Source organism: Fundulus heteroclitus, chromosome 20, assembly GCF_011125445.2.
Source record: "Fundulus heteroclitus isolate FHET01 chromosome 20, MU-UCD_Fhet_4.1, whole genome shotgun sequence".
Lineage (NCBI taxonomy): Eukaryota > Metazoa > Chordata > Actinopteri > Cyprinodontiformes > Fundulidae > Fundulus > Fundulus heteroclitus.
Window position 1 is genome coordinate 26,364,193 of NC_046380.1, and position 26,891 is coordinate 26,391,083.

The window sequence follows — 26,891 nt, forward strand, 5'->3', positions numbered from 1 at the left end:
TAATTATAAATGTACAAAAAGTGCGTTAGATCAAGGCGGCCTTGCGTGTTCTGGTTCTAGTCCACATGGTGGCGGTAGTGAGTCCTGCGGCCGTTTGCCAAGCCTTTCAGCTAACTCGACAAGACAGAAGAAAACATGAAAGCAGTCGAGCGGCTAATGCTAACTAGTTATACGTTAAATGTTTCAAGGTAGTTATAAAAACACACAATTATTCAGAAATGATTTAAACTTTGAATTTATAAGAGACTGACAGCGAGTTACGGATAAAAGGTGAGTCATAAGATAAGAGGGCTAGCCTTTCTAGCTCGGTAAGGAGCTATAGTTACCGCAGGATGACTTCGTTAGCTTCGCTAACATGATCCGTTAAAGAGAAACTCTCTGGTGTTTATGAAGCGTAGCCAAACAAAACGTAGCAAAATGTTGTCTGTGCTTGCTGTTCTTCTTTTTAGTTGTTCTATTTCGGCTTTATGTTGTTGTTTTTGAAAGCGGAAGGACAGGCCTCAAGCTAGCATCATATCTAAACAAAGGATTAGCAAAGCTACAAACATATCATTAATTAATTATTGTAAATAAAAAGTTATCACCTTACTGTGTGCTCAATGCACTTTCACTTTAGAGGCAATTTCTCTTAGTTGCTCATACTTTCGTTTGTTTTGATTGCTTATATTGTGAAAAAATATTAATTTATTTGCAAATTAATAGCAGTTTGGGGAATTTAAGGTAATTGCATTAATAAGCCCTTTTTAGGTTTGGCTTTGCGGTCTAAAAATATGCAAGTAGTGGCTTTTGCAGAAGCTTTCCAAGTATATGCACAATATGTTCCTTTTCTACATGTATTTTTGTGTATATTGTATTAACATGCACTACCAATTGAAAGGCAGAGCTCTGCAACATGTGGCTCTTTAGCCCTTCTACAGTGACTAATAATTACTTTGACCGAATGGATATGGAAACGAGCTATGACTACATAGAAAGGCAACAGGGAATACGAGTGTGAACATCAGCATATACAATTTCCCATGATAAAATTATGTGAGACTAGACTGATGCTTTTCTGTCAGTAGGCTGTAAACTATGTGCTTTAGGATTTTTAAAGTGGGCTCTTTTTCGCATATAACAAATTTTCTCAAGCTCTGTGACCTTTAAATGCTCAATCAAGTATTGTTTTTCCTTTCATACAGACGTTGATGAAAATAGAGATTTAAATTATTGGGATTCTTTAATTGCGCACAACAACAATACAAGTAAAAAGATAGTATCTATAAAATTTAACATTTATAAATCGGAATAACAAGCTTAAGATGGTTTTGCGGCTGTTGACAAATATTATTTAGTAGGAGCAGGGGCAGAATATATATGTCAAATGTTTAAACTGAGAAAATTTTCAACTTTATGACAGCATAGCATCCCGAAAAAGCTAAGGCGGGGTGAAAGAAAATGCTGTAAAGTGAAGAGACACAAATGAGGAAAAACACTGCTGGAGGATTTTGAAACTAATTAGGTAAATTGTTTCCAGGTAAATAAGTGGGATGGATAGAAAAAGAGCATCTTGAAGTGAATGTAATGTAAAGATGAGTCAGAGGTTCATCAATCTGCTAAAACAATGTTTAGAAATAGTGAAACAGTTCAATATTGAATAATGTGTAGAATAAACTGAATATCCCCCCCATCATCTACAGTACAGTGTGTTTATCGATGTGCTTGCTTTAGTGAATGAAGAGATGCAGGCCGGTGATCCGGTGGTCGGCGCATCTGTGGGGGTGTCTGGTGTTCAGAGTCGGTCGGAGGATGAAGAGTCGCTTGGCGTGAAAGATTCGAAAAGGACCGTAACACAAGCATTCGGGGGCGGTGTTCCTAAGAGGAGAAGTTCATCCAGGTATTGTTAGACTTAAATAAGAAACCTGTGCTAAGTAGTGAATGAGTAAATATTAAAGAATGTCTCTATATCTTCCTATTAATGCTTCTAAAAAAAAAAAAAAGATCAATAAAAAGAAAGAAGTTTGATGATGAACTGGTGGAGAGCAGTCTTGTGAAGTCGTCTAGCAGAGTCAAAGGACCTCCTGTCATTGAGCCCATTCGCTGTTTGGGCAGTGAACCTTCATCTATGGAAAAGAAAAAGGTACACTACGTCAACAACTTGCAGCTTTCATTTCTCTTTTCCAGGGAGCGTTATAAAACGTGCAACGTAGAGTTGTAAACTGATGGATTTCCTTTTTTCTGTAAGGTGGCAAAATCAGGAACCGCTCTCACGCCACCTCTCGCCATGGTGTTAAACCCCTCGCCTCTGCCCAAAAGAGTGAAGAAAAGCAAGCAGCCTTTACATATGACTAAAGATCTGGGACGCTGGAAACCCACAGATGACCTTCTGCTAATAAATGCTGTGCTACAGGTGAGCACTAACAACAGTCTTCAGAGCCCATTACTGCACAATTTCATGATCCTTTTCAAAGTAATTTTTTGTTTTGGTGTGACACTGGCATGAATAAAACACGGTATTAACACATCTTTGTATCATTCCTTGTTTCCAGACCAGTGATCTAACTTCTGTTCATCTCGGAGTCAAGTTCAGCTGTCGCTTTACTCTGCGGGAAATTAAAGAGCGGTGGTACGCCTTGCTGTACGACCCTGTCATCTCAAAGTAAGAGCTTTGTTTGGTTCTGGAGTTTTATCCTATTTTCCGCGTCGGCGTTCTAAGCATGTTGCCGATTCTGTGTCTGTCCGGCAGGTTGGCATGGCAAGCCATGCGGCAGCTTCACCCAGAGGCCATCGCAGCAATCCAAAGCAAAGCTCTCTTCAGTCAGGGTGAACAGGCGCTGCTGGCCAAAATTGGTTCAGTAAGTGACAAATTAAGTTTTTTGGTACCACTTTACAATAAGGCTCCCCTTATAGATTGCTAATAAATAGTTTATAGATATGTTATCAATTAATCTTTAAGCACTAATTCATAAGTGTTTATTATGCATTAATTGAGGGAGTGCAAGAGACAAAACTGAGTGGTTTTCTTGCCAAAAAGTGAGCCTAATCTGTTGAACTATACATCTCATCTAGAGTTGTGTTATATGAAACATTTCAGACTAAGTTACTACCTTGTAAGCACAAACGGGTCAGTTTTGTCTCTTGCTCGCCCTTAATTGATGCATAATAAACACTTATAAAACAGTGTTTACAGGTTAATTAATTAAATAACTAGAAACAACTATAAATAATGTATTAACAACGTGCCTCTCTAGGAAATACTTTATTTCTAGAAACCTCTAATAGCTCTGGTTTTGACTCTGACTTTATTTTTAAACACCTCGCTGAATTAGACAAAAGGACCAACTTCCACACTGAAGAGTGTTTTTCTCAGCCAACCAGCAGACAGGTCGGCTGCATTCACTGAAACCAGCCGGTCACATTAGGGCCAGTCGAGCATTCAACCAAGTTGACTCTGTGGGTCTGTGGGTTATGGAAATATTGACACATTTCTGAATGCTTTGGATAATTTCAAAGCTGGTCAACGGATGGTCTGCTTGCAGGTTACTATTGTGATGGAGTGAATGTGACATCTTAGCCGGCTAATTGTTTTGTAGAAATGTTCTGGTGGTATTATTATTAAGCTAACATCTACGTAGTTGTTAGGTTTGCAACATAGGAGCAGTATTAATCAAATTGTGGATCCTACAGAGGATGATAAGAGATGCACCAATACATTTCCCAGAGATTGGAACCGTATGATTTCTCCTTGATCAGCTCAGATCTGTGATCGGCAAGTCAAATATAGAAAAATCTGCTTCCTTGTTATTCAACTCAAAAAAGTGCATCAAATCTAAACTGCATTTAAACACCAAATAAATAGAAGTTTTCAATCTTAGTGCATGTAATGAATAGGAAATAAAGACAAAGTGCTGTTACAATGAGGATGATCTTCTATTTTCTGTGTTTTCTGGTGGATTCAAAATTACTACTTCTATCAGTGTGTTCTTTTCGTGTTAAAATACTAATTAAATTCTGATGCTGACCAATCAGAAACAATTTCCGTGTGTCGGGTGTCACTCGTTTACCCGGCAGTCTTCATTTGTGACGTGTGAATTGGTTTGTTTTATTCACAAGACGCTTCCTCCTCAACAGACCAGTCAGCCCAAAATGGATGTTTTCCAGGAGCTTCTGGGCAAACACCCGGGCGTCTTTCACCCATCTCGCACCCCCAAGAGCCTGATGGTTCACTGGCAGCTCCTCAAGCAGTACTACCTGCTAGATGACCAGAGTGGTGAGTTCAGTCATCCACACGTTTCTGCCAGAAACCTTTGATGCTGCTACGTTTAGGATGTTTCACAGATTTAAATGAAATATTCCCGCTTTATTGTTTCAAAGCTGTTTATTCAGCTCAGCTAATGCAGCTGTGTTGGTACACGATGCTCCTCTGTCCAAACTAGATGTAGAAGTGACGTAACATCAAGCAAATTAAAGCTTGCATCCTTTTTAAATGACTGTATAACCTAATAAATATGAGACGGCTGTTATTGTGTTTTATTCTTGTTTCCTGCAGTGCAGCCCCTTCCTAAAGGTGACCAGGTCCTCAACTTCTCTGATGCCGAGCAGATGGTCGACGACGTCAAGTTAAAGTGAGCATATTGTAAAAAATGTGCCAAATGAGATCGTTTTTTTTTCTGGTGTGATCCACCTTCACGGGTTTTACTTTGCTGCTTTTTTTTTTTTTTTTTTTTTTTTCATGCAGGGACAGCAGAGACGAGGTGCTGGAACACGGTAAGAGACCGAGCTGCACAGTTCAGCTGCTGTCGGGGCTAAAATATTGCTTTTCGTCAAGTGTTTTCTTGTCAAACGTTACATCAGTCCAAACCCCAGTTACTCATTTCGTCAGCATGTTGATAAGGAAGTAAATATTTGCGCCTCTCTCTGCTGACAACAGCTATTGACAAGTGCTTTTCACTTGTTCAATTATAAAATCTCTCCTGCTGCCACGAGCGCAATATTTATTTTAACCCTTTCCTGGAATTTTCGCTTTGGTGCTTTTCTTCCACTTTCCTGCCATATAAATAATTACTATAAATATATTGTGAATTTAATCTATTAGGGGACTGCGAATGAGCGGTAGCTTTGGGACACTGGATGTTTTACAGGAACATTGCTTAGGAAGCCTGTTTGTAACTGAGACGTTTCTCCTCTGTGCAACATGTCGGCGCGTCCTACCAGAGCTGATGATCTCAGACCGTCATCAGAAACGAGAGATCAGACAGTTGGAGCAGGAGTTGCCTCGGTGGCAGGTTCTCGTGGACAGCATCACGGGTATGTACTGTGCCCCGCAGAAGTATTCACACCCCTGGAGCGTTTCATACTTTGTTTTTGTTGCAACCAACATGAAATGATGCGCAGTTTTGACGTGAAAGGTAGACGAGGCGTGGTTTGTAACAATGAGCCGCCGTGAGATCACGGGGTCATTGTATCGCTGTCTAGATTCAAAGCCAAACATGATTTAATTGGTTTTATTTAACCAAAGAATATCTGCTGAACATGGCTGTTCATGTTTTCCATTTCCAAAACTTTAAACCAGATGGTTTAATTTGTCTTTCTAGTAAGTAATGATGGTGTAGCAATTGTCTTTGAGCCAGCTGCACAGGCAGCGGACAGCAACGTGTACGGGAAGGTGGGGCTGGGCAATACATTGAGATTTAAAAATGAGATATAATGTGAGACTATATCGTTCTTATCGATATGCTCTGTTGCGTTATAATTATGCTTTTTTTCCTATTCCAGTAGGTTGTTTTTTTGCAGTTTTACATATTTATCTACAGCTGTTGGTTAAAATAATTTGCCTGTGAGACATCTGGGATAAAGCTATGCACTGCAAAAACGGATCTAAAAATAAGTAAAATGTTCTTAAAGTTAGTGTATTTATCCTTGATTTGGGCAGGTAAATAATATTATCTGCCAATGGAATGAGTATTTTTACCCCTAAAATAAGATAATTAGACATCCTGCACTTGAAATAAGATGATGGAGATGAATTGTTCTTATTTTAAGTGCAACAATCTTATTCTATTGGCAAATAGTCTTATTTACCTGCTCAAATCAAGGACAAATACACTCATTTTAAGAACATTTTACTTATTTCTAGTTCCGTTTTTTGCAATGTGGTTCAGAGATTCCTTTTTTATAATTACTTTATGAAAAGAAAAACATACTGAGATAAATATCTTGTATCAGCATTCAGCCTAAAAATATTGAGATATTATTTTTGGTCCATATCACCCAGCCCTGCAGTAAACTTTGGGATTGTAAGGTAACGGTGAAGAAGAAAACGCATAAATGCTTCTTTATTTTGGGTAATGTAAACATGTGGAACTGATTTCTGTCTTCGGCACTTCTACACCACCAGGGATGAGCATGCCTGACTTCGACAATCAGACGCTGGCGGCGTTGCGAGGAAGAATGGTGCGGTACCTCATGAGATCAAGAGAGGTGAGAAGAAGGCCCTGAAAGCACTGCTGTCGTACGTTTCTGTCCTCTTAAGACTTATTAACTGTGTTCATACAGATTACACTGGGGAGAGCGACGAAGGACAAGCAGATAGATGTAGATCTGTCTCTAGAGGGACCCGCTTGGAAAATATCCAGAAAACAAGGTCATTTTATTTAATTTTTACTATGCCAGGCATGATTTAAAAACAGTAAGAATGAGAGGAGCTGAAGCAAATAAAAAAAGAAAACATCACTGGTCGTTTATGCTGCACTTTTAGTGATGGACTCAGACCTGAACTTTCAAGGACACATAAAGTCACAAAGTCAGCACAAAAAAAGAAAATTTCCAGGATTAAAGAACTGATGTCTCAACGAGATCTAGAGGAACTCATCCATGTGTTTATCTTTAGTCGCATCGATTACTGCAGCAGTGTCTTCACACGTCTACCCAAAAAATCAATCAGACAGCTGCAGCTGATCCAGAACATTCTCACTAAAACCAGGAAGACAGAGCACATCACCCCACTTCTAATAATAATCATCTTTATTGTCATTGCAATATACATTTCAACTAAATTTGTTCTCTGCATCTTAACCCATCCCCTTGAGGAGCAGTGGGCTGTCACTGTCCGGCGCCCGAGGAGCAATCTGGTTAAGGGTCTTGCTCAGGGACCCAGAGTGGTCTGTGGGAGTTGAACCCAGAACCTCTGGGAGACAAGCGCAATGCTCTAACCCAGGGGTGTCAAACATACGGCCCGCGGGCCGGATCCGGCCCGCCGAACAATTTAGTCCGGCCCTGTGGCTAAATGTATTATTATAATTTTTTTTTTTTTTTTTTTTTTTTTTTTTTTTTTTCCCAGTGTCCTGTCTGGCAATGTGGCAATAAGATGCCACAAAGAGCTCATCAGATTTGACTTTCACAAGTGGACAAGATAAAAGGAAGAGAATGATAAAACAATTATTGAAAAAAACATGTACTTTGTTTAATTGAAAATATGCAGTTCCTATATTGTCCACGAGGGGCGCTGTGTTTTAATTAGCAGATTAAGCTTCAGGTGTGGAAAAATTCAAATCATTTCTTAATTTTTATCTGTTTGATGTATTTTGTCATGCAGGACAGTGTTTTTAAGTCCAAAAAAATGTGAATAAATGTTTTTCAACATTGTATAATCACTGTGATCAGTTCTTATGCATAATGCACAAGTAAATGTTTAACTGAGTAAAAGTATTGTTGAAATTGCACATACTTTTCTTAAAAACGCTGAGGTTATTCATAATATATTGTGTAAAAGTGAAATTAACTTAATATAAAAATCAACAACAAGTCCACATTTATTAGTTCTATTTAATCTTGCAATGAGTTAACTCATGTGGCCCTCTTGAGATCAGATTAAGCTGTATGCGGCCCCTAAACCAGAATGAGTTTGACACCCCTGCTGTAACCACTAGGACAACACTCTATGTGACAGCAGTGTTTCTTTAGATTCTTATGTGGATTAGAACACAAATAAAACCCGGTGATATCACTTTTTCCTTTAACGATCGTGTCGACAGACCCTAACACTGACGGTTTGTCTTGACAGGTGTGATAAAACTGAAGAATAACGGAGACTTCTTCATCGCCAATGAGGGCAGACGACCCATCTACATCGATGGCAGACCGGTCCTGTCGGGCAACAAGTGGAAGCTGAACAACAACTCGGTGGTGGAGGTGCGTAGAGAGTTGGCATGTTTATTGCTACCACGGGTAAAGATGAGTAAAAAGTCTGCTGGATCATATCCCTAACTAAAATAAAATAATCATCTGTCCAATTTGACTACATTTAAAAAAAAAAAATACAATTTAAATATCTATATTGTTTTGTTTCCTTGGGAAATAACAAGGACTTGAAACAGAGGTCCACTTTATCTTAGTGTGGAAGGAATTATAAACAACGACTGGCTTCCTAGAGTTATTGAATAAGGAGACGGTGGAGTGATGAAGTTCCAGCATTTTTATTGAGAAACAGAGCAGAGATCACATGGATGGAAAGTAATCACACCCTACAGTCTCACTACAGTCTGCATCTGCCTGTTTCTGCCTCTCCTCACTTTAGGCTCTCCCTAATACTCCATAGTGGCCTTGGCATGAGACAAAACAAAGACAGCCTATCCTAGACAATCATCATCCCGCTCAGTAGCTACGCAGCATTTGGTCTTGCCATCAGCAGGCCTGTGCTCACATGTCCGAGTGGCGTGAGGCCATAGTGACTTCAGAATAATATTCCCATAACACTTAGCCACCCTTTAAAATCGGAAAAAAACAAGAAAACATGCCTTTGAAGTGAGGCAGATCTGTGTTGAAATTCTTCAGACAGGAAATTGCTACTTTAACAAACTCTATATACAAGTAGAGTTTAAATATAACCTTTAAAACAGCTAATTATGAAAAAAAAAAAAGGGCTTTTAGCTACTGCTGGCGATGAGGATGTTCATTAAAGGAAGTAGATCAACCTCTAAAGCTCAGCAGCTGGTAATCTGTCAGGGGAAATGTGCTACTTCAGTAAATCTGGGCTTTATTCAGACTTTTTTTATCAGGTGGGCAGTAAATGTAAACCACCAGGTCATGTTTTGCTAAAGCTGACTGAGAAATAGCCCCAATAAATGTCTGTCTCTGTCTCTTCAGATTGCAGGTCTTCGTTTTGTCTTCCTGATAAACTTGGAGCTCATCTCACTGATAAAAGCTGAAGCCGCTAAGATGACCCAGCCCTGAAAGGCAGACGGCAGGCGTGCTGCCGCGGCGTCTGCAGCACGGCCGCCGAGAACAGGACTCTCAGTGACCGTGCCCCCCCCCCCCCCCCCCCCCCCGGTGTGAACCTTTAACCGACTCAATCCTGGAGCAACATGTTTAATGTGGTGTATGGATGTTTTATTTTCTAATGCAGACTCTTGTGGTTGAGTCCTGTTGTTGTGTCCAGTTTTTCAGAACACTGTATTTAAATTCTCACACCAAGCTTTTTTTAATAATAATAAACTTGTATACCACATGGCCTATTTTGCGTCTTTAGTCCCTTTTCTAGTCAAATTTGCTTCTGAATTAGTTTTGTCACGGATATTAATCCACGAACACATGTAATGTTGGCCTGTTTACAGGCAGGGGTGCAAAGTAGCTAGTTATATTTACTCACGTTACTGTGATGAAGTGCAATTTGTGTGTATGTTGTGCATTTTGAATTACGGTAGTTTACAAAAGCTGAGCTTGCACTTGAGTATGATTTGATTTAAATATTTAATTTGGTTACATTTGAAGTCACATCGGAGTAAAAACAACAACAAAAACATCACCGGAAGCAACAAAAGCGATCCATCCACTGGGGTTGAGGTCAGAGTTATAAGACCCCAACATGGAGGCATTGCCATCAGACATTAGTGGCGTCAGCAAAAACACAACAACTACAGCTGAAGTTGACCACCAAGAAAATTAAAATATATTGACTGATGTTCAACATGTAGCTAAAAAAAGTTGAGTTTAATTTACAAAAGGACACAGAGTTTGAATGTGTTCATTGGAGCTGTCATCTACTTTATTTACGCTGTTTGGTCTGTTGAGTGTTGGGATGGTCTGCATTGAAATGATACATAATGCCTTCAAAATATCCATATTGTTATGTGTTGACATGTGTTATGTTTGTGTTGCATTTTCATTTATAAAGGTGCTCCTTTGATTAAAAACAGTTTGAGACCAATATCTCCTTCGTGAAATGCATGAGACGGACTTTCTTCTGCTCATAGAAAACTAACTTTTACTTTTAAAAAAGCAACAACCTTAATGTGGGACGTTTTACTTCTACTTGAGTGACATTTTTACACTGATAACTTCCCAACTGGAACGCTCTTTCAGGAATACATTTGTAAAAGTTTCAGCAAACACTGAAAAAAAAAGGTTTAAGGTTTAACCAAATCCATTTACCCCTTTTCCTGGAAAACCAGGACAGATTTGTGTCTCTTGGGTAATTATCAACGCTGGGACCTGATTTCAGGCCATTTATGCACTGAACCACTAGAAGGTGCTAAAGAAACAGTGATAGAGGAAAGGGAGTAATTCCAGGTTTAAATTCACAAGTGGGAACATTTCTGGTCAGTGAGGATTTTTTTTTTTTTCAATTTTTACTTCAAAGGTAAAATAAACCCATACTAGATTTAAATCGGATTGCAAAACATTAACAATTTACATTATTTTAAAAGCTAATGAACACCAGTTGTCTTTGAGGAAAATTGGAATAATACACATCTCAAAGTTCAAGATGTATCATAAATTGTGCATAAACACCATTACTCTGAATGTGATCTGATAGAATGTATAAGGTTTTAAATTAGGTATGTTGTCAATCTTTTATTTAAAAGTGTGTCTTAATCAATTGGAATACTATCAAAATGTTCCACAGTGCAGCACAACATATAAGTGTCACCGCAATATTTATATGTTTACAGCTGGTTCTAGAGGAAATTTTGAGCCGACTTTTATTTAAAAATGAAGTTGGCTTATGGGTATTTTTTATTTATTTGAAAGGTCACGCGTCACCAGTGCAAGCATGGCTAACACTGGGGTTTTCAATACTTATGGTAACGTTGATCTATGGTTAAAGTCGGAAATGGAGTGAAATTGAACATGTAACAGCAACAATGCTGCAGTGTGGCTGTAATTCACCACTTTACCATCTGCGTCGGCAGTTTTCTCTCCAAAACGAGTGTACACATGGGTCAGAGTCTGGGTGAGGCACTGCTTATTCTGACGTCATGTTCTTGTTGGTGCACAGTGACGTACGCTGGATTTAGTCCCGGTTTTGTCCGTACGCACGCTTCATGAAAGAGACCGCAGATCATTTGTACGTTTAGGCCCCTGAACTGACAGAAGCAAAATAGTTCAATTATTTCCCTTCCTGCTTTTGTGCTTGTAAAGATATCCATAACTTTGCATACTATATTAAATGAACTATAGCCGCTGCTTCTCAATATCCAAAGGAGTCAGTGGAGGTGGTTTGTACATTTGATCAGGACGCCCCTCAGGCACCTTCCTTTGGGGGTTTTCCAGACACGTCCCACTGGGAGGAGACCCCAGGAAAGACCCAGAACTCACTGGAGGGACTATAGATCCCGTCTGGCCTGGGATCGCCTTGGGATTCCCCCAAATGAGCTGGAAGATGTTGCTAAAGAGAGAAATGTCTGCTTTTCCCTCCTGGACCTGTTACCGCAGTGACCCCATCTCTGATAAGCAGAAGTCGATGGATAATTCCTATGAACTATTTTGATCGGCCTAGTCAAATTGCCGACCTCAATTGAAATTAGAATCTGTGGCAAGACTTGAAATCTGATTAGATTAGATTAACTTTATTGTCCCAAAGGAAATTTGATTTGGGTACAGACTCTGGCTGCTACATAGTCCAAACTATCAGTGTCACACTGCATTCACACATAAAAACACTGCTATAGAAATTAAGATTAAGATAGTCTTTATTGATCACACATTGAAGAAATTCACTTCCATTCCATTATAAGACAATAACTAAATGCATAAAGAAGCATGTTACATTTCATTCACAATAAAAAATTTAGAAAATAAATAAAATAAAAATGAATAAAAACCCTTCTTTTAAAAAAAATCTGTTATAAGAGATAATGAATACACAATGAATACAAATCTGAGGGTCACAGAGGTTTCCCATCCAATCCCCCCTAGATGTGCAAAGCTGGTAGAGACATACTCCTGAGGACATAAAGGTGTAACTGCGTCAAAGACTCAGGGGGACTGAATGTAAATGTACGCCACTCTTTCGATTTTTATTGGTAAAATATATGTTGAAAACCAGTATGATATTTCATTTCCACTATTATGGTCTAGTTTTTGTTTCTCAGTCACATAAAATCCAAATGAAGAACATTAAAGTGTGTGGTTGTAAAAGGATAAAATGTGAAAAAGTTGAACAGGTATGACTATTTCTGCAGGGCATTTAGTAACTGAACTGCCTGCGCCACAGGAAAAACAAACAAATAATATTTGCTGTCAAGAACAGTACAGAACGTAGGGGTTCCTCAGATTGCCTCCCAGCAGCTGAAGCGTTCGTCATCTGAGAGACAGCAAACCACCACGGATAAAGAAAAACGGAAACTCAGTCGTTTTACAGCTCTTTATGGTCGCAAACAGACCAACATTAATCAGTAAGCTCCAGCCCACCTTTATTTCTAAAGACCAATAAATCAGAGCACAGTCTGGTGAATCCCCTGTTGCCATATCAACAGTCTTCAGACCTGTTTTGACTGGATTCATCAAACGTGGCACAGCTTAGCCTGGCTAAGTTAAACAATGGAAACTGGCAACCCTCGCAGTTTACACAACAGCGGCGCGATCTGGAAGCACATACTTGTCATTTTTTTCTTCTCAGATGTGTGTCACTCCCAGTCGCCCAACCTTCAGAAATGAGCACCTCAGCGCTCTGGAACAGAAAAAAAGATTTATGTCCTCCTCTAATAGTTTAGATATTCGTCATAGGTACATTTTTTATGTTATAGCTATGGTAATATACAATGTAGTTTTTTTTTTTTTTTAGGGGAATCATCCTTAAAAATAAAATACCTGCCTTTTGACTGCTGCTCTTTTCTGTATTTTGCATGAACCGCCAGGGCGCTGTCTGTGACTTGAGATTTACATAATAAATCCACCCGCTCCTATTTGTTCTTATGCAAATAAACAAAACAAAAAATGTAGCAGATCTGCTGGAGCTGTTCCACGTTGTTATGCTAAAGTCTTTAACTTTTAGTTTTTATCTCAGAGCGCTTTGTCTGAACATAGGAAAGACCTTTCCACATTTTCACAGTACAACACATACTTTAACTGGGGTTTTATATAATGAAAGGAAAATAATATGTGATGTTCAAATCTGAAAACTATGGCCTGCACGTCTCTGCCAGATTTGGACATCCAGAGATGAAAGTTTTGCCAGTTTTTCTTCATAAAGTAGCCAAAGGTTTGCCAGGTTAGTTGGAGATCGTCTGTGAAGAGATGTTTTTCAAGTTTTGCCACGTACTTTCAGGTCTTGACTTTGACCTGGCCATTCTAGCACAGCAGTATGCTTTGATCTAAGCTATTCCATTGTAGTTCTGGCTGTTTTCCTGCTGGAAGGTGGGCCTCGTTCCCAGCCTCATATCTTTTGCAACCTTTATGTCCCTCATTTAACTCTAGTAATTTCCTATCAACTTGGCCCAGCTGCCCGGTCCCTGCTTAAAGTGTAATTCATCCCAAAAATGAACTTTTTTTTAATAATTTTTTACAGAAGGTTTGAATAAACTTTTATGCCTGAATACATGATTTTAAAGACTTGTCCAGTTGCATGATGTTTGTCAGGTTAAATAGTGAGAGAGAGGAGCGAGGCAGACAGCTGCAGGTCAAGAATTTAAATTGTTCTGTCCTTTAGTGAAGGAGTTTTTTTCATGTAAGCATTTATACTTCAGCAGCCGAGGAATCATTTTGCTAGGTAATCAACAAGCTAATATATTTAGAAGGATAAATATAATGCTCTATAATTTAGAGCAGAGGTGTCAAACTAATTTCTATATGGGGCCACTTTGGCATCATGAAGTCATTAAAAGGGCCGCTTGCATGTGTAGAGACAATACTTTTCATTTCATAATTTCATTCCAGTTCACACAGTAGTATAAAAAATGCACCGTAACATAAAAGTAGCAACCTTAGGACCAGTTTATACAGTTTATTTGCAAAAAAAAGTTGATATTGGGGTGAGTTACACTTACAGGAGGCACAGTTTTAGCCACTTTATACACTATAAAAGGATATATGCTTTGTTTTGGCTCTCGAAGGCCAGATAATTTACATTGAAGTGCCAGATTTGGCCCGCGGGCCTTGAGTTTGACACCTGTGATATAGAGTAACATACAAAAATAGATAAATTGGAAAATGTTACTTAGCTGTCTATTTGATTTTATTAGCATAACAATAGGGCCATTGTCCACAAAATGTCTCGCAGCTTTTGTAAATAACTGTGTTTCATAGACAATATTGTATGCTTTAATTTTTATTTTATTAAGTCAGTAGAGTTGAGTAGAGTTTTGATACGTCTTAAATTAGAATAATCATTTGACTATTTAATATGTTGTTCTGTTATTGAAAAACATGCACAATTTGATCCTGTTTGGTCTGATTTTGCCTAGTATTCATTTATGTGTTCAGTTTAATCACAAGAGTTATCCTATTTGATTAGATGAGTATTGATTGTGTTAACAAAAATTAATATGTATGATGTGATATGTTAAATATATCTTCCTGGATTTTTTATATAGTTACAATTTTATGAATAAGATTTTAGCAATAGGTGCCCATTTTCTTGTTGGTGCACCTGCCCCCAAAAATGTCTGTGTACGTGCATCTTTCATACCGACATATCTAGACTTATTTGTTTCGATTTGCACCAGAGCTGTTTTCTCCCCACCTTTTGGGTGTTGTCTCCAGTCCTATCAAAGAGACATCAATGCACATAAGCATGATTGAATATAAAACATTTTATAAGCGACACTCCTGCTCAGGTGTTAATGTTTTACCCCCAGTTTCTACGTTCAGGAGGTTTTATAATATGCAGTTAGGGATACATGTTTAACCTGTGTGTCAGGTCCTTTCAGTTTTTTTTTTAAAGGAAGGATGAATTCCTGGAAGATGATAACTGTGCGCACTGCTTCATATTTGTATTGTAGATGAAAATGCAGGATCTATAATAATAATAGTATGATAATAATGTCAAAAACTACCATTAGTACCAAACAAATTCTCCACCGCGTTTCTTCAACCTGTTATCACCACAATACCAACATGCTGGTTCTGGGAACAGAACATCTCAATATAATTAAAAACTAAAATCATGTTTGGTTTTTATCGATAGCAGCACTGTGTCAGTCTGTTTAAGGCGTTAAAGCGTGACACCTGACCAGGAAACCTGAACTTTTACCGGCCGCGCGTGAGCGCTGACCTGGGTTCAGGTGTACCGGCATCCTGAGCTCGCGACGCCACTCTGCTGTGACGTAGCCGCGCGCAGCTGCTGCTCTGAGATCAGCCGTTCCAGTCTTTCCCATCGAGCCTCGTGCTGTTTACGAAACGCCGGCGTCTCTCTGAGTGACGCGGTCACTTCGGGGGAGCATCGCGGAGAAGATCTGTGAAGGAGCGGACGACAGGCCGACTGCTCAGCGGTGAGTGTGCGGCTGCCGCCCGGAAGGAGCGGCTGACGGCGGCAGGTTGACGGGTCGCTCCTCGCTGAGGGGATGAGGAGGCTAACCTCAGCGCTAGCTCAGTTAGCCACGCCAGGGAAGATGTTCGCTGTCGGAACTAGGCTCGTTAAGCCAGCTCACGCTTGGTCTTCAAACGCGACGGCACCTCCTTGTTATGGTTAAAATTTATTTAGAAATGCGTCAGTGGGTGCAAGACAAGCACATGTTGGGAGTGATGTTTATCTGCCTTTCTGTCAGTCTGCGGTTCAACCAATGCTGCAGATTTACACCATTAAAGGCGTCGCAGCTGATCTCAGCCGAGATTGTTGTGATCAGAAACCTATAAAAGATGTTCAGAGCCTGAAAAGATCAACCATTCTGCTGAAGATACATACATTGGTTGTAAAGCACCAAAAAAAAAAAATACTTTTGTTGTGTTTTATTTATTAAACTTGGCCCCTAAAAGTAGCCTAAGGCTGTTTGGTCATTTGATTCCTCGTAACATATCAATGCGCCCCTGATATCCTCTCTGCCAGTGCCCAGCAGCTTTTGGTGGAGGCAGTGTGATGGTGTGGGGCAAAAAGTCTTGTACCCTCCAAAAAATGTTGATGCTTGCTCCCACAGAGCCGGCGTTCTTTCCAGAGACCTCCATAATTCAGGAGTGGAGAGGATGGAACGTCTTCCCTGCATTGCTCACCGCTAGAGATGCTCCGATCCAGTTGTTGCCACTATGGCCGACCAGAGCTGGCAGCAGAATAAGCTGCCTGGCTTCGGCAGAGAGGATTGGGCAGGTTTTTGGCTTAAGTCTGGCTGGGGCTTTATCAGAATACCCTTATAGGGTAAGGACTCTCCAGCCAAAGTGGAAGTGCGTCAGCAGTCGCCATGATAAGTGCTGTCCGAATAGTGCAGTCAGTAAGGAAGGAGGTAGGAAAAGTAGCCTGTATGCTTCCTCCTGCTGCTAGTTTTGCCTGGGAACACCGCAACGTCCCTTCCTGGCGCTAAGAACCCTTTAGGTATCCCACAATTCTTTGCGTGACCTGACGTATCAGCACAGCTCACCTCACGGAAATTAAGTAAAAAATGTCCAATAAGAAGAGATTGCACGCTTTGTACTTAATTTTCGGAAGGCTATAGGGCTGGATTTGTCGGAGTTAAAGGATGTCTGAATTCGACACAGCGGTCCGAAGCTCCTTCCCTCCCCATGATGGAGTTCTCACTGTAAAAAGGTTAAGGAGCAGGAGCTAGGAGCTATTATTAGGGGAAGGAGCCTGGGTGTTTCTCCTCTTGCAGAATCAGACGAGTTCATTGAAATAGGTCAACATCCTGGGGAGTACCGCGTTTCTAAGCATAGTTCACAGATTCCCATGTTGAGGTTGCAGCCGTTCTAGAGGCTCAATGTCAGCCTCGTTTGTCCAGGTTTCACCAGCCTAGCTGTTGAGCTGAGTTGAAGTTGAATGATGTGGATGTAGCCCATCTTGATTGTTTGATTCACTTTGTGGCTTAATGGCTTTAACAACCGCCCATTACTAAGGGGTGGACCTGTTTCGATTGAATTTGCATGTTATCTAAGCCATTACAGGCCTTTGTTTGGTAATGGTATAAAGCTTGTTACTCATCATTACTCCAGACTTTTTGAACTGAGAAAGCTTCCGGGAGGCGAAACGTCTTCAACTACGGAAAACAAGTCCAGTTGCTTTTGTTTTTTACCTTTTTTTGGAAAGATTCACTTTGTGGAAGGCAGCTAAATGCAACCCCACGGCATGATGCCGCCTCAGCCGTGCCTTACAGATGTTACCGTGTTCTAAGGTTTGAATATCTCACCTCTTACTCATTTTACTTTTTTCAAATCATTATGAACAAAAACATTAATATTCGCTTTGTCTTACCATCAAACTTTTCTCCTGATGGCATTTTTTTTTCACTTTGTAAGAAGCTCCATTTTTGTCAGCAGCCTGCCTCTCTAAGAATATCAGCAGTGAGGATGTTAACACAGTTCTAGCGCTCTCCAGTTAATGGCAAACTTGACTCTTGCTGTAGTACTTCGGCTGTCCCCGGACATCCTATAACATTTTCTTGCATGACGTTGGTAAATAATAAAGGATGCTGTCAAGCTGAGGAACAACGCGTTCAGAACGACTGGGCCGAGCAAAGTGTCAGAGGAACTGGATGCGTTGTTGTTCAGACCTCACTTTGGAGCCGTTCTGAGGTTGGAAAACTGTTTTTTTTTTTGTATCATATCATATGTAACAACTGGTAGCTGCATATTATCTTTCTTGCCGGAATAAGAATAGAGTTTTCCTGGTATAAAGCTGTAAGGGGATGGTGTTATCTCAGTGAAACTGCTTCACGATAACCCAATCTAATCTTAATGGGCTTCGCGGACAGTGATAAGGCATTGTGTGATTGACTGAGAAAGCTGCCTGGTGTTTTATGAGTCACCTGAGAGAGTAGTGGCTTTTCTTTCTTTCTCTTTACACAGTTTGTAAAATCCTGTTTTATTGTTGTGCTTTAGAGAAAAGAAGGAAAACATGTTTACTCTTCCAGTCAGCCACAGATTTGTGATCATAAAGCCGCCCTACCCAGGATGAAGCCACGGTGAATCAAAATCAGGATGTGTAGTGTCTGTATGCTCCTGTTTACTCTCAACAACGCTGACCACAAAGCGGGGAGCCTCCTCCCTCTTTGCTGCTCACTCCCCCTCAGCTGGTTGGCTCTTCTCGCTGCTCGAAGCAGCGGCCGATTGGTCGGCTGAGTAGGAGGCAAAGGATTTAAGGTTCACTTTGGTTGTTAAAAAGAACACGTTCTTGTTGAAATGGTGGGGAAAACGTTCCTGAGAACAGCAGTACCCCGTATACGAATGCTGGTCAGTGCTCATATTTCAAAGCAGAAGGCTGTGTACATAAGCGGAAAGGTTTTTACGTCACACTCACTATCTTTTCATCTTTGTTTTGTCCCGCTCGGTGGACTGTGGCGTCACGCAAAACGCCTACTCATCTTCACGCCTCTCTTATCTTCTGGACAGTTCCTTTTCCCAGTGAGGGAAAATTTTGTCTAAATGTTTTTGAATCGCATCACTGAAGGCAATGTGAAATGAGTTCCTGTTGAGATTATGAGTAATTCTCTAAAGCAAAGGTTGCTGTTTGTGCGTCTTTTCCCTGATCTTCATCCGCTGAATCTTTTGCCAGGACGTTAATGCGATGCTGCTTCTCAGACGCTGTCCCAGCCTGACTCGACTCGGCCGCGTCGGCACCCAAAGGTATGGTACCGCGACCGGATCTGTTACGTTTTATGAACTCTGCCTATACAGAGAACATTTTCGAGAACTTTTTGAATGATGAAATCAAACGCGCAGTGATATTTGAGGTGGAGTTAGTTTAATCCGTATTGAGATGTGTTGTTTAATTTATTTTCCAGGTATCAGGCGGCTCCTTCTTTTGCATCTCGTGCAGCTCGTCTCTGCAGCAGCAGCAGCAGCAGGGAGGACCAGAGATCATACCAGCATGCCAGCAGCGGTGCCAGCTGGAAGCATATCGTCGCTGGGCTGCTGACTGGTACTGGGGCCGTGCTGACTTATGGTCTACACCACCAAGAGGTTAGAGATTGTACCTGTAAAAGAACAGTTTGTTTTATGGCTATGTACTTGTACTGATGGCTATGCTATCTTTATAGAATTAGCATTTTTTTTTTTATTTCTGCCACGAGTCATCATTAATACTCTAAGAAATAAAGGCGCATTTTAATTTGTCCTCTTAGACCCAATAATTTTAGTCTAAACAGGCTTTATGATGCCTGAAAATTATCATTTTTTTTTTTTTCAAATGTACATTTCTCTTTCTGCTACCCTTCTCAAACACTTGCCTATACAGTTTGAGAGGCGTGGATCCGGCTCTGAATGGGTCATTTGACTTAGAGCGCTGCTTTACGGCAGTCTGAGCTCCCCTTAAATACGAGAGCTAACCGTACATGCTTCCACTTTTCTCATCCTCGAGTCAAAGTTTGTCATGGCCGTGGTCGTTTTTACAAAATACAGGAATTGTTCATAAACCTGCATGTCAGCTCTCCTTTTTGTTGAATTTCCTGCAGGCTTTCATAATCACATGATTGAGCCTGTTGTCTGCACCATTCTTCTCTTCCATGGCTCCTGGAGCTCCCCCTCCCTCCCCCCCAGGCTCTGCCTCTTCCTCTCCCTCTCCGTTTCATTGGGAGACTGATGACAATCTCGAGGGGTGAATGTGGCCTTGGCTTTACTCCATGACTTCTCAATCAGCTGGTCCAAACTGCTCTGCTATCAGACTTCAAAACGCAGAGAGAGACTGTTTAATTTTGCCACAGTGCTAAACCTAAAAGTTATAGGTCTAGCGCCCTCTAGTGGCTAACAGTCACATGGTGCACAACCCAAAACAAGCTTCTTTTTTTAGCATCAAGGCTCTGTGGCCTGTTATCGCTCTAGTAGGTAAACACCATACAGAGTAAAAAAACAATGACTAATATTGTTTTATCTTAATTCTCTGCCCAGACACACCCTCTTACTGTGAACCATTTGGTTGAACAGTGAACGTCTGATCGGGGAGAGTCGAGTTACGTGGTGGAGGTTCTTGGGCTAGCTGCTGGAGCTAGCGTCTGCTTAGATCGTCACACACGGCAGGGTGTGCAGAGCTGCGGTTTAAACCGTGGCCTCTCAGGGCGGTGGTAGGGAAGACCGGCTTAGGGACACGGTCTCTTCTGGGGAATCTGTCGTTCTTTCCTGCAGGAGCTCAGAACTAGCCAGGTTCAGGTGGCTAATCTTTTTTTCTGCTAGGGATACAGTCTGCAATTACTCAGAGTTAATTTTGGTCCTTTGGTTCTTTGAAGATGCAGTTTTTTACTCTGTGGATAATTTTACATTTCTGTGGCATGACAAGGATTCCAGCTGTGAAACTCCTCCTTCCTGAAAGCTGTTTAAGAAAGAGGTCAAAACTGTGCATTTTGGGATTTAGAGTTTTTAACCAGTCTTTTTCTTTTCTCTGTGTCGTACCAGATTTTTTTTTCATCCATGGCTCAGTCCAGACACTTCCTTCCTAATTGAGCTCCTTCATTGTTTCCTCTTTTCCTTCAGTGTGTCCTTCATTTCTTCCTTCTCTTAACCTTCCTACCAGATGTCATTCCATTTGTCTGTCCTTATATTGTCTTTCCTTGTCTCCTTCCTTTGTTTTGTGTGCTCTTCCTTCTGTCCTTCTTAGCTCTCTCCCCCCATATGACCTACCTCCCTCCCTCCCTGTAGTTTTTTTTCCCCAAGAAATCATAATTAAAGGCTGTTCGCAGTATAAATATATATCCCACATTCATGATTAACTTTGAATATGGACATAAATGTCAACAAACTATTCATTTGAGTTGGAAAACATCGAGAATGTTTGCATGCAGAAAGTATAGGAACTCTGCACACTGTGCAGGTAGAAACTACTGACAGGTCCAAGCAGAGCTCCAGTTTTCCTCCATAACTAATTAAACCACCTTGTCGTTTACAGAGCTTTTTGTTGTATCATCACTAATCCTGGTAAATCATTGTATTTTCTTGCCCAGTTTTGTTTTGTCAGTGCCTTTTACATGAAACATTAACCACTCATGAGTTTGGCATCTGCTTACCAAATGAGAGAGAAATAAGATTTGACCACAGTGACTAAAATGGAATTTTTTTTTATTGAGTTTTAGTAGGAGCGGCCGAAAATAGCTTTAACTGTCAAAGTTAAATGCACCTTTAGTTTGTAAGTTGACTTAAGCGGACTGTCTTTCAGTATAGGTTTATATGTTAAATATTATCTGTGCTTAAGTTAACAATACGGCAAGTCCAAGCTGACGTCGTTGTGCGTTTTCCATCTGCTTCTTTTCTTCCCTCTGCAGGCTGAGCAAGCCGATGCTGGCGTGCCCGCCGCAGAGAAGAGCTCCCGTCTTCCTGTCTTCAGCAACGATGAGGTCACGAAGCACCGCTCCCTGGAGGACGGCGTGTGGGTCACCTACAAAGGAGGCGTCTATGACGTCACCGAGTTTGTGGCCATGCACCCTGGTGGGAATAAAATCTTGCTAGCAGCAGGTGGTGCCCTTGAACCTTTTTGGGCCCTCTATGCTGTTCATGACCAGGAACATGTGTTGGAGATCCTCTCACAATACAAGGTGTGTGTGTCTCTTTTTACATTTTTGATAAAGTAAACCTCATTGAAAGAGTTTAGGTTTGCTACAACAAGGATGGAGTGATCATACAACATCCTGTACCAACACAGGCTGAAAGCACACTCAATAAAGAACAAGCCATTAGTCCAAAAGCAACATAAAAAGTGAGATTACAGTTTGCAAATGCACTCAGGAAAGGATTCCTTAATTTCCTAGTGACATGACCTATGGTCATATTGACTAAACTTGGTAGAGCTTGTTTAAAGTGACTGGTTTCCTGGCCTGGACCCGGCATTTAGATAACGTCCATAGGTTTTTATTAGAGGTGAGGTCGGGGTCTTATCAAAAGCCTGATGTTCGCGTTCTTAATGTTTTCCAAAAAAAATGGTATTGAGATGTGATTTGTTTTAGTCATTATCCTCTTGGAACTCCCAGCTGTGTCAAATGATCACTCATCTGATCCGAATTGTTATCTCCTAAGAAAACAAATGGCAACCATAAATGGCTCAAGTATCATAAAATCAAAACACCAGCACGACCACAAAAGGTGAGTTTTACATCGGCATGGACCTAGAGTGCACTGACCAGTAAAGTAATGCCTGCTCCAAATTCAACCTTGCCAGAAGTCCGCAATTATCCTCGTGGATAATTAAAGTTTTATGGTCAGATGAAACTAACGTGGAGCTTTTTCACCCAAATATCAAGAAGATATTCTCAAGGAGTGGAGGCGAGGTTCTTAAAACCAAGAGCAGTGTCACGTGTGTAAAGCACAGTGGGCTGCCATTAGGTATCAGGATGAACTCCTTAGACCCATTATTAGACCCTTCCCCGGTGCCTTGGGTAAATGGTCAGTGGTTTGTACTTGTATGGCGCTTTAACTAGTCCAACGACTCCAATCATTTTACAGTACAATCAGTCATTCACCCATTCACACACACTCTGAGATTTCTTTGAAATGTAAAGTGTATTGTGACTAAAATGTATTATTATTAAAAAGTCAGCGCGGCGTACAGTATCCGCACAGTACGTCCAAGTATGTGGGGACCTTTAATGAGCTATAATGGACTAGTTTGAGGTTTCTTAGGTATAGCTTTATCACCTGGTGTGTGCAGCTGTCCTGACAGCTTTGCATATGTATGAAAAATACAAGAAAAGAAAAATTACAAACTCCATTAAAAATGTGAAAATTGCTGCCAAAATCTGTTGGTTGGGCTTGAAGTTGGAGCCTCAGTAAGTGCCCGTTTTTTAAAATCTGGTGACGGTGTTTTGACTGAAGGTTCACCTGAAACGCCTCCTGTTTCATGCCGTTGAAATGTCCCCTTTCTGTCTGTGGTTAATGCGAAGGTTGGCGAGCTGAGTGTAGAGGACCGGAAGAAGCAGGAGGACGCCAAAGTGTCGGACCCCTTCTCCTCCGACCCCGAGCGGCACCCCGTGCTTCGCGTCAACTGCAAAAAGCCCTTCAACGCCGAGCCTCCTCCTGAGATCCTGACGGAAAGCTACATCACCCCCCATGTGTTCTTCTTCAAAAGAAACCACCTGCCCGTTCCCCAGGTGGACCCGGCGTCGTATCGCCTTAAAGTGGAGGGACTGCCTGGCGGAGCGCTGACTCTGTCCTTAGAGGACTTAAAGACCCGATTCCCCAAGCACACCATCACCGCCACGATGCAGTGTGCCGGAAACCGCCGCAGCGACATGAACAAGGTGAAGCAGGTGAAAGGACTGAACTGGGGCATATCTGCTATCGGCAATGCCAAGTGGAGCGGAGCGAGGCTCAGAGACGTGCTCCTTGCTCTCGGTTACGGGCCGGAGGCGGCCCAATGGGCTCGCCACGTTCACTTTGAAGGGCTGGATAAAGACGAGACGGGGACAGCCTACGGCACCTCGATCCCTATCAACAAGGCCGTCAGCGAGGAAGGCGACGTGCTCCTGGCGTACGAAATGAACGGCGAGGACATCCCCCCCGATCATGGCTTCCCGGTGCGGGTGGTGGTGCCGGGCGTAGTGGGAGCCCGCAACGTGAAGTGGCTGGGGCGGATCCTCGTCAGTGCGGAGGAGAGCGGCAGCCACTGGCAGCAGCACGACTACAAAGGCTTCTCCCCCGGGACAGACTGGAACAAGGTGGACCCCAAATCCGCCCCGGCCATCCAGGAGCTTCCCGTCCAGTCGGCCATCACCGCCCCCGCCGACGGAGCCGTGATCGACCGCGGCGACGACACGCTGACGGTGAAGGGCTACGCGTGGAGCGGCGGCGGCAGAGAGGTGGTGCGCGTGGACGTGTCTCTGGACGGAGGACGGACGTGGCAGGTGGCCCGGCTGAGGAGCGGGGACGACGGCCAACCCGACGAGCCTTCGCCTCCTCCGGGTCGAGCCTGGGCCTGGAAACTGTGGGAGCTAACGGCGCCTCTTCCCCCCGAGGCCGAGGAGCTAGAGATCGTCTGTAAGGCGGTGGACAGCAGTTACAACGTGCAGCCGGACACCGTCCCTCCCATCTGGAACTTGAGAGGCCTGCTGAGCAACGCCTGGCACAGGGTGAAGGTCAGGGTGGCAGAGGAGTAGAGGGAGGCACTGGTTCAGTACTTAGGCCCAAAACTGAGTCACCATGAGGGGAACTGAGTTTAATATCTGGCTCAGTCGACAGGAAAACAAGAATCGCTCTGAACTGTACAAAGTATTTATGTGGTCACGCTGCTTAAAAGATTTACTGACATACAGGACGGACGTTGTATATAAATAAACTGAAACATCTCGATTGTATCTGTTGTGGGACAGTACGGTAAATTCAAGGTGACGGAGTGATTAGAGAATCACCCGTCAGGTTTTTCCTGAAGGAGACTGATTTCCAGTACTCTTGAGATTGGACTGCAGGTTTAGATTTTATTTTTCTCGGGACTATAACAAAAGAGCATCTAAATCTGCAGGTTCTTTGATAGAGGTAGTCTTAAAAAAAGTACTTGGTGTTGGTTGATACACTTGCCGATGAGGGTGTTTTAGGGTTTTTTGCAAGTAGTTTAAATGCTATTTTCTTTTTAAACTTTAAAAAAAAACTGGGGAAAAATACTTTCTATGCCATTACAGGCTTTCTAAATCATTCAAATTGTGACAACAGCACCCCCTGGTGTAAGGTCTGTACCTGCGGCCAGTAATATAGTGAATACTAAATATAAACTCCTAAAAAAGTACAAAACTTAATGTAACTGAAGTTTGTCTTTAATATTAATGGCTGGATATTATTTATGCCATGAAAAAACTGACTGCAGGTACAAGTCGGGCTATAAGCCATATATATATATATATATATATATATATATATATATATATATATATATATATATATATATATATATATATATATATATATATATATATATATATATATATATATATAATTTAAAAGGGATTCTGGGTAATCTTCAAAGTGACAGCTTTAATGCATTAAAACAGAAAATGATAAAAGTTAAAAGACCCATTTTGTTGAGATGGAGGACTGAAAATGTTCATTCCCCAAAGGGGGGGAACTACAGTAATGAAAACCACTGCTGTGGTGGGTTTATAGAGCTACAGATTACAGACTCCTTTTATTGACATTACAGAAAATGGTGGGAGTTCTAGGTTTTGATGTGTTTAATAAACTGGGGGGGAAAAATAGGTTTTTGGCCAATCAGCCGATCAGTGGGAAATTGGCTGATTCTTTGGCTGTTTGATCGCTGCAGCAAGAAGTGATTATTTTAAACTTTTTGTGATTTCTTGTAATACTTCTATTTTTATAAACATTCTTAAAGAACACATAGTAGGTTAATATATTTTTTAAATCCCTTTAAAAACGGAAACAATTTAAAGACATTTTATGTAGCATTATTGGAGCTGTTAGTTGATTTGAAGGTACAAATCCAGAAATGAGCCACTACCGTAGTTTAAGGATTGTCGTTCAATCTTTTGACAACTTTTACTTTTTAAATTGTTTTCAGTATTGTCCTCTATGAGAGGTATTCATGATAGAAATGCACATAGAGATTGTTGAACAAAGTTAACACAAAATGACGTAGACGAAGGTTGCGGGAGGATGGTGACATTATATCCGGTACGCTGAACTCTGTCAGCAATGCAAAACGCCGTGTCCATGGCAAACTCCCCAGCTCAAATTTTAGTTCAGATCTAAACATAGATATTTAGATGGTGATTTATCCACCGAGGAGGAGAAAGTCTGGGGAAAGGGCGCCTGAGAGCAGCAGCTGGGAAACTCAACAAACCGGCACATTAAGGAGAGTTTTAAAAGCACTTTGCCGTAGACATAGTCTGCCTGTAATTCACCACAGTGGGAGTTGCAGAAGATAGTTTGTGACTAAACTAACTTGCTAGACTTAAGATTTTGGGAAATATTCAGGTAGGTGGTGTAATCTGTGCACCAATTCTGACCAGCATTGTTACATAGCTGTGCACTAGCATGCCTCGTCATGCTTCTCTCAACGATTGTCATCAGACACGGCACACTTAATGTTAGTGAGCCATGCCGTGGTTTTCTCAGCCGTGTTCACTGTGTGAGGGTTTAATTGCACTAAAGCGATTGTGGGTCTCTTGTTTCGAGGACAACACTCAAACTGTTAAAGTCCGTCTACAGTTAACACATGTTGTTTTGCCCTAAAAATAACTTAATGGGAGTACTAAACATATAGTGGATAGATGGAAAGTTAAAATACTCACCTAAAACTGGACTGTAGCTGCTGTTAAGCTAGCTTTGTTTTTGTTGATATATGTTGTATGTTTACACCTCAGTGGTCTGGCTGTTGACTTCCTGCTCAAGCTGTCTATGCTAACTGTGGCCTAAACTCTGGTGAGTTCCCAACAGAGTTGATTGAGTGGATTTTGGTGGTTGAGAAATCAGTTCATTATGGGGGGATGAAAGGTCTTTCTTGTTTTAAAATAATTTTTTTCATTATTGTTATCTCTCTGCTTTAGAAAAGCCAATTATTTATGTTTTGTTCTTTCAGTATTTATAGGTTTTATATCGCCACTAACAAAGCTTTGCCCTCTAAATCCAAGATT

The 26,891-nt window shown here is 41.3% G+C and overlaps 2 protein-coding genes across 6 annotated transcripts; both read left to right on the forward strand.

Moving 5' to 3' along the window:
• Positions 1–72: 72 nt before the first annotated feature.
• mcrs1 (microspherule protein 1) lies at positions 73–10,169 on the forward strand. 2 transcript variants are annotated; one of them, XM_036151421.1, is made up of 14 exons: positions 73–188; positions 1,711–1,876; positions 1,981–2,119; positions 2,225–2,389; positions 2,529–2,638; positions 2,726–2,834; positions 4,111–4,249; positions 4,529–4,604; positions 4,718–4,746; positions 5,194–5,286; positions 6,377–6,459; positions 6,535–6,622; positions 8,042–8,169; positions 9,124–10,169. In XM_036151421.1, the coding sequence occupies exons 1-14, from the start codon at positions 179–181 to the stop codon at positions 9,208–9,210; spliced, it is 1,422 nt and encodes a 473-aa protein (XP_036007314.1). In that variant the 5' UTR covers positions 73–178; the 3' UTR covers positions 9,211–10,169. The 2 variants fall into 2 exon arrangements, with proteins under 2 accessions (XP_036007314.1, XP_036007315.1); XM_036151422.1 differs by having other exon boundaries at positions 99–270.
• A 5,380-nt stretch (positions 10,170–15,549) lies between these two features.
• Positions 15,550–24,605, forward strand: suox (sulfite oxidase). 4 transcript variants are annotated; one of them, XM_021307848.2, is made up of 6 exons: positions 18,179–18,567; positions 18,727–18,738; positions 18,890–18,960; positions 19,119–19,296; positions 21,585–21,854; positions 23,196–24,605. In XM_021307848.2, the coding sequence occupies exons 1-6, from the start codon at positions 18,517–18,519 to the stop codon at positions 24,405–24,407; spliced, it is 1,794 nt and encodes a 597-aa protein (XP_021163523.2). In that variant the 5' UTR covers positions 18,179–18,516; the 3' UTR covers positions 24,408–24,605. The 4 variants fall into 4 exon arrangements, with proteins under 4 accessions (XP_012736611.2, XP_036007316.1, XP_021163523.2 ...); XM_012881157.3 differs by lacking the exons at positions 18,179–18,567; positions 18,727–18,738 and adding an exon at positions 15,550–15,686; XM_036151423.1 differs by lacking the exons at positions 18,179–18,567; positions 18,727–18,738 and adding an exon at positions 17,798–17,910.
• Positions 24,606–26,891: the final 2,286 nt, after the last annotated feature.

Excerpts from the sequence above, each read along its gene's own strand:
- suox (XM_021307848.2), top strand. The coding sequence starts at position 18,517 with ATGGTGGGGAAAACGTTCCTGAGAACAGCAGTACCCCGTATACGAATG. Across the intron at positions 18,961-19,118 it reads GGCCGCGTCGGCACCCAAAG|GTATCAGGCGGCTCCTTCTT; the intron begins GTATGGTACCGC and ends TTTATTTTCCAG. Across the intron at positions 21,855-23,195 it reads AGATCCTCTCACAATACAAG|GTTGGCGAGCTGAGTGTAGA; the intron begins GTGTGTGTGTCT and ends GTTAATGCGAAG.
- mcrs1 (XM_036151421.1), top strand. Across the intron at positions 4,605-4,717 it reads GTCGACGACGTCAAGTTAAA|GGACAGCAGAGACGAGGTGC; the intron begins GTGAGCATATTG and ends TTTTTCATGCAG. Across the intron at positions 8,170-9,123 it reads ACAACAACTCGGTGGTGGAG|ATTGCAGGTCTTCGTTTTGT; the intron begins GTGCGTAGAGAG and ends CTGTCTCTTCAG.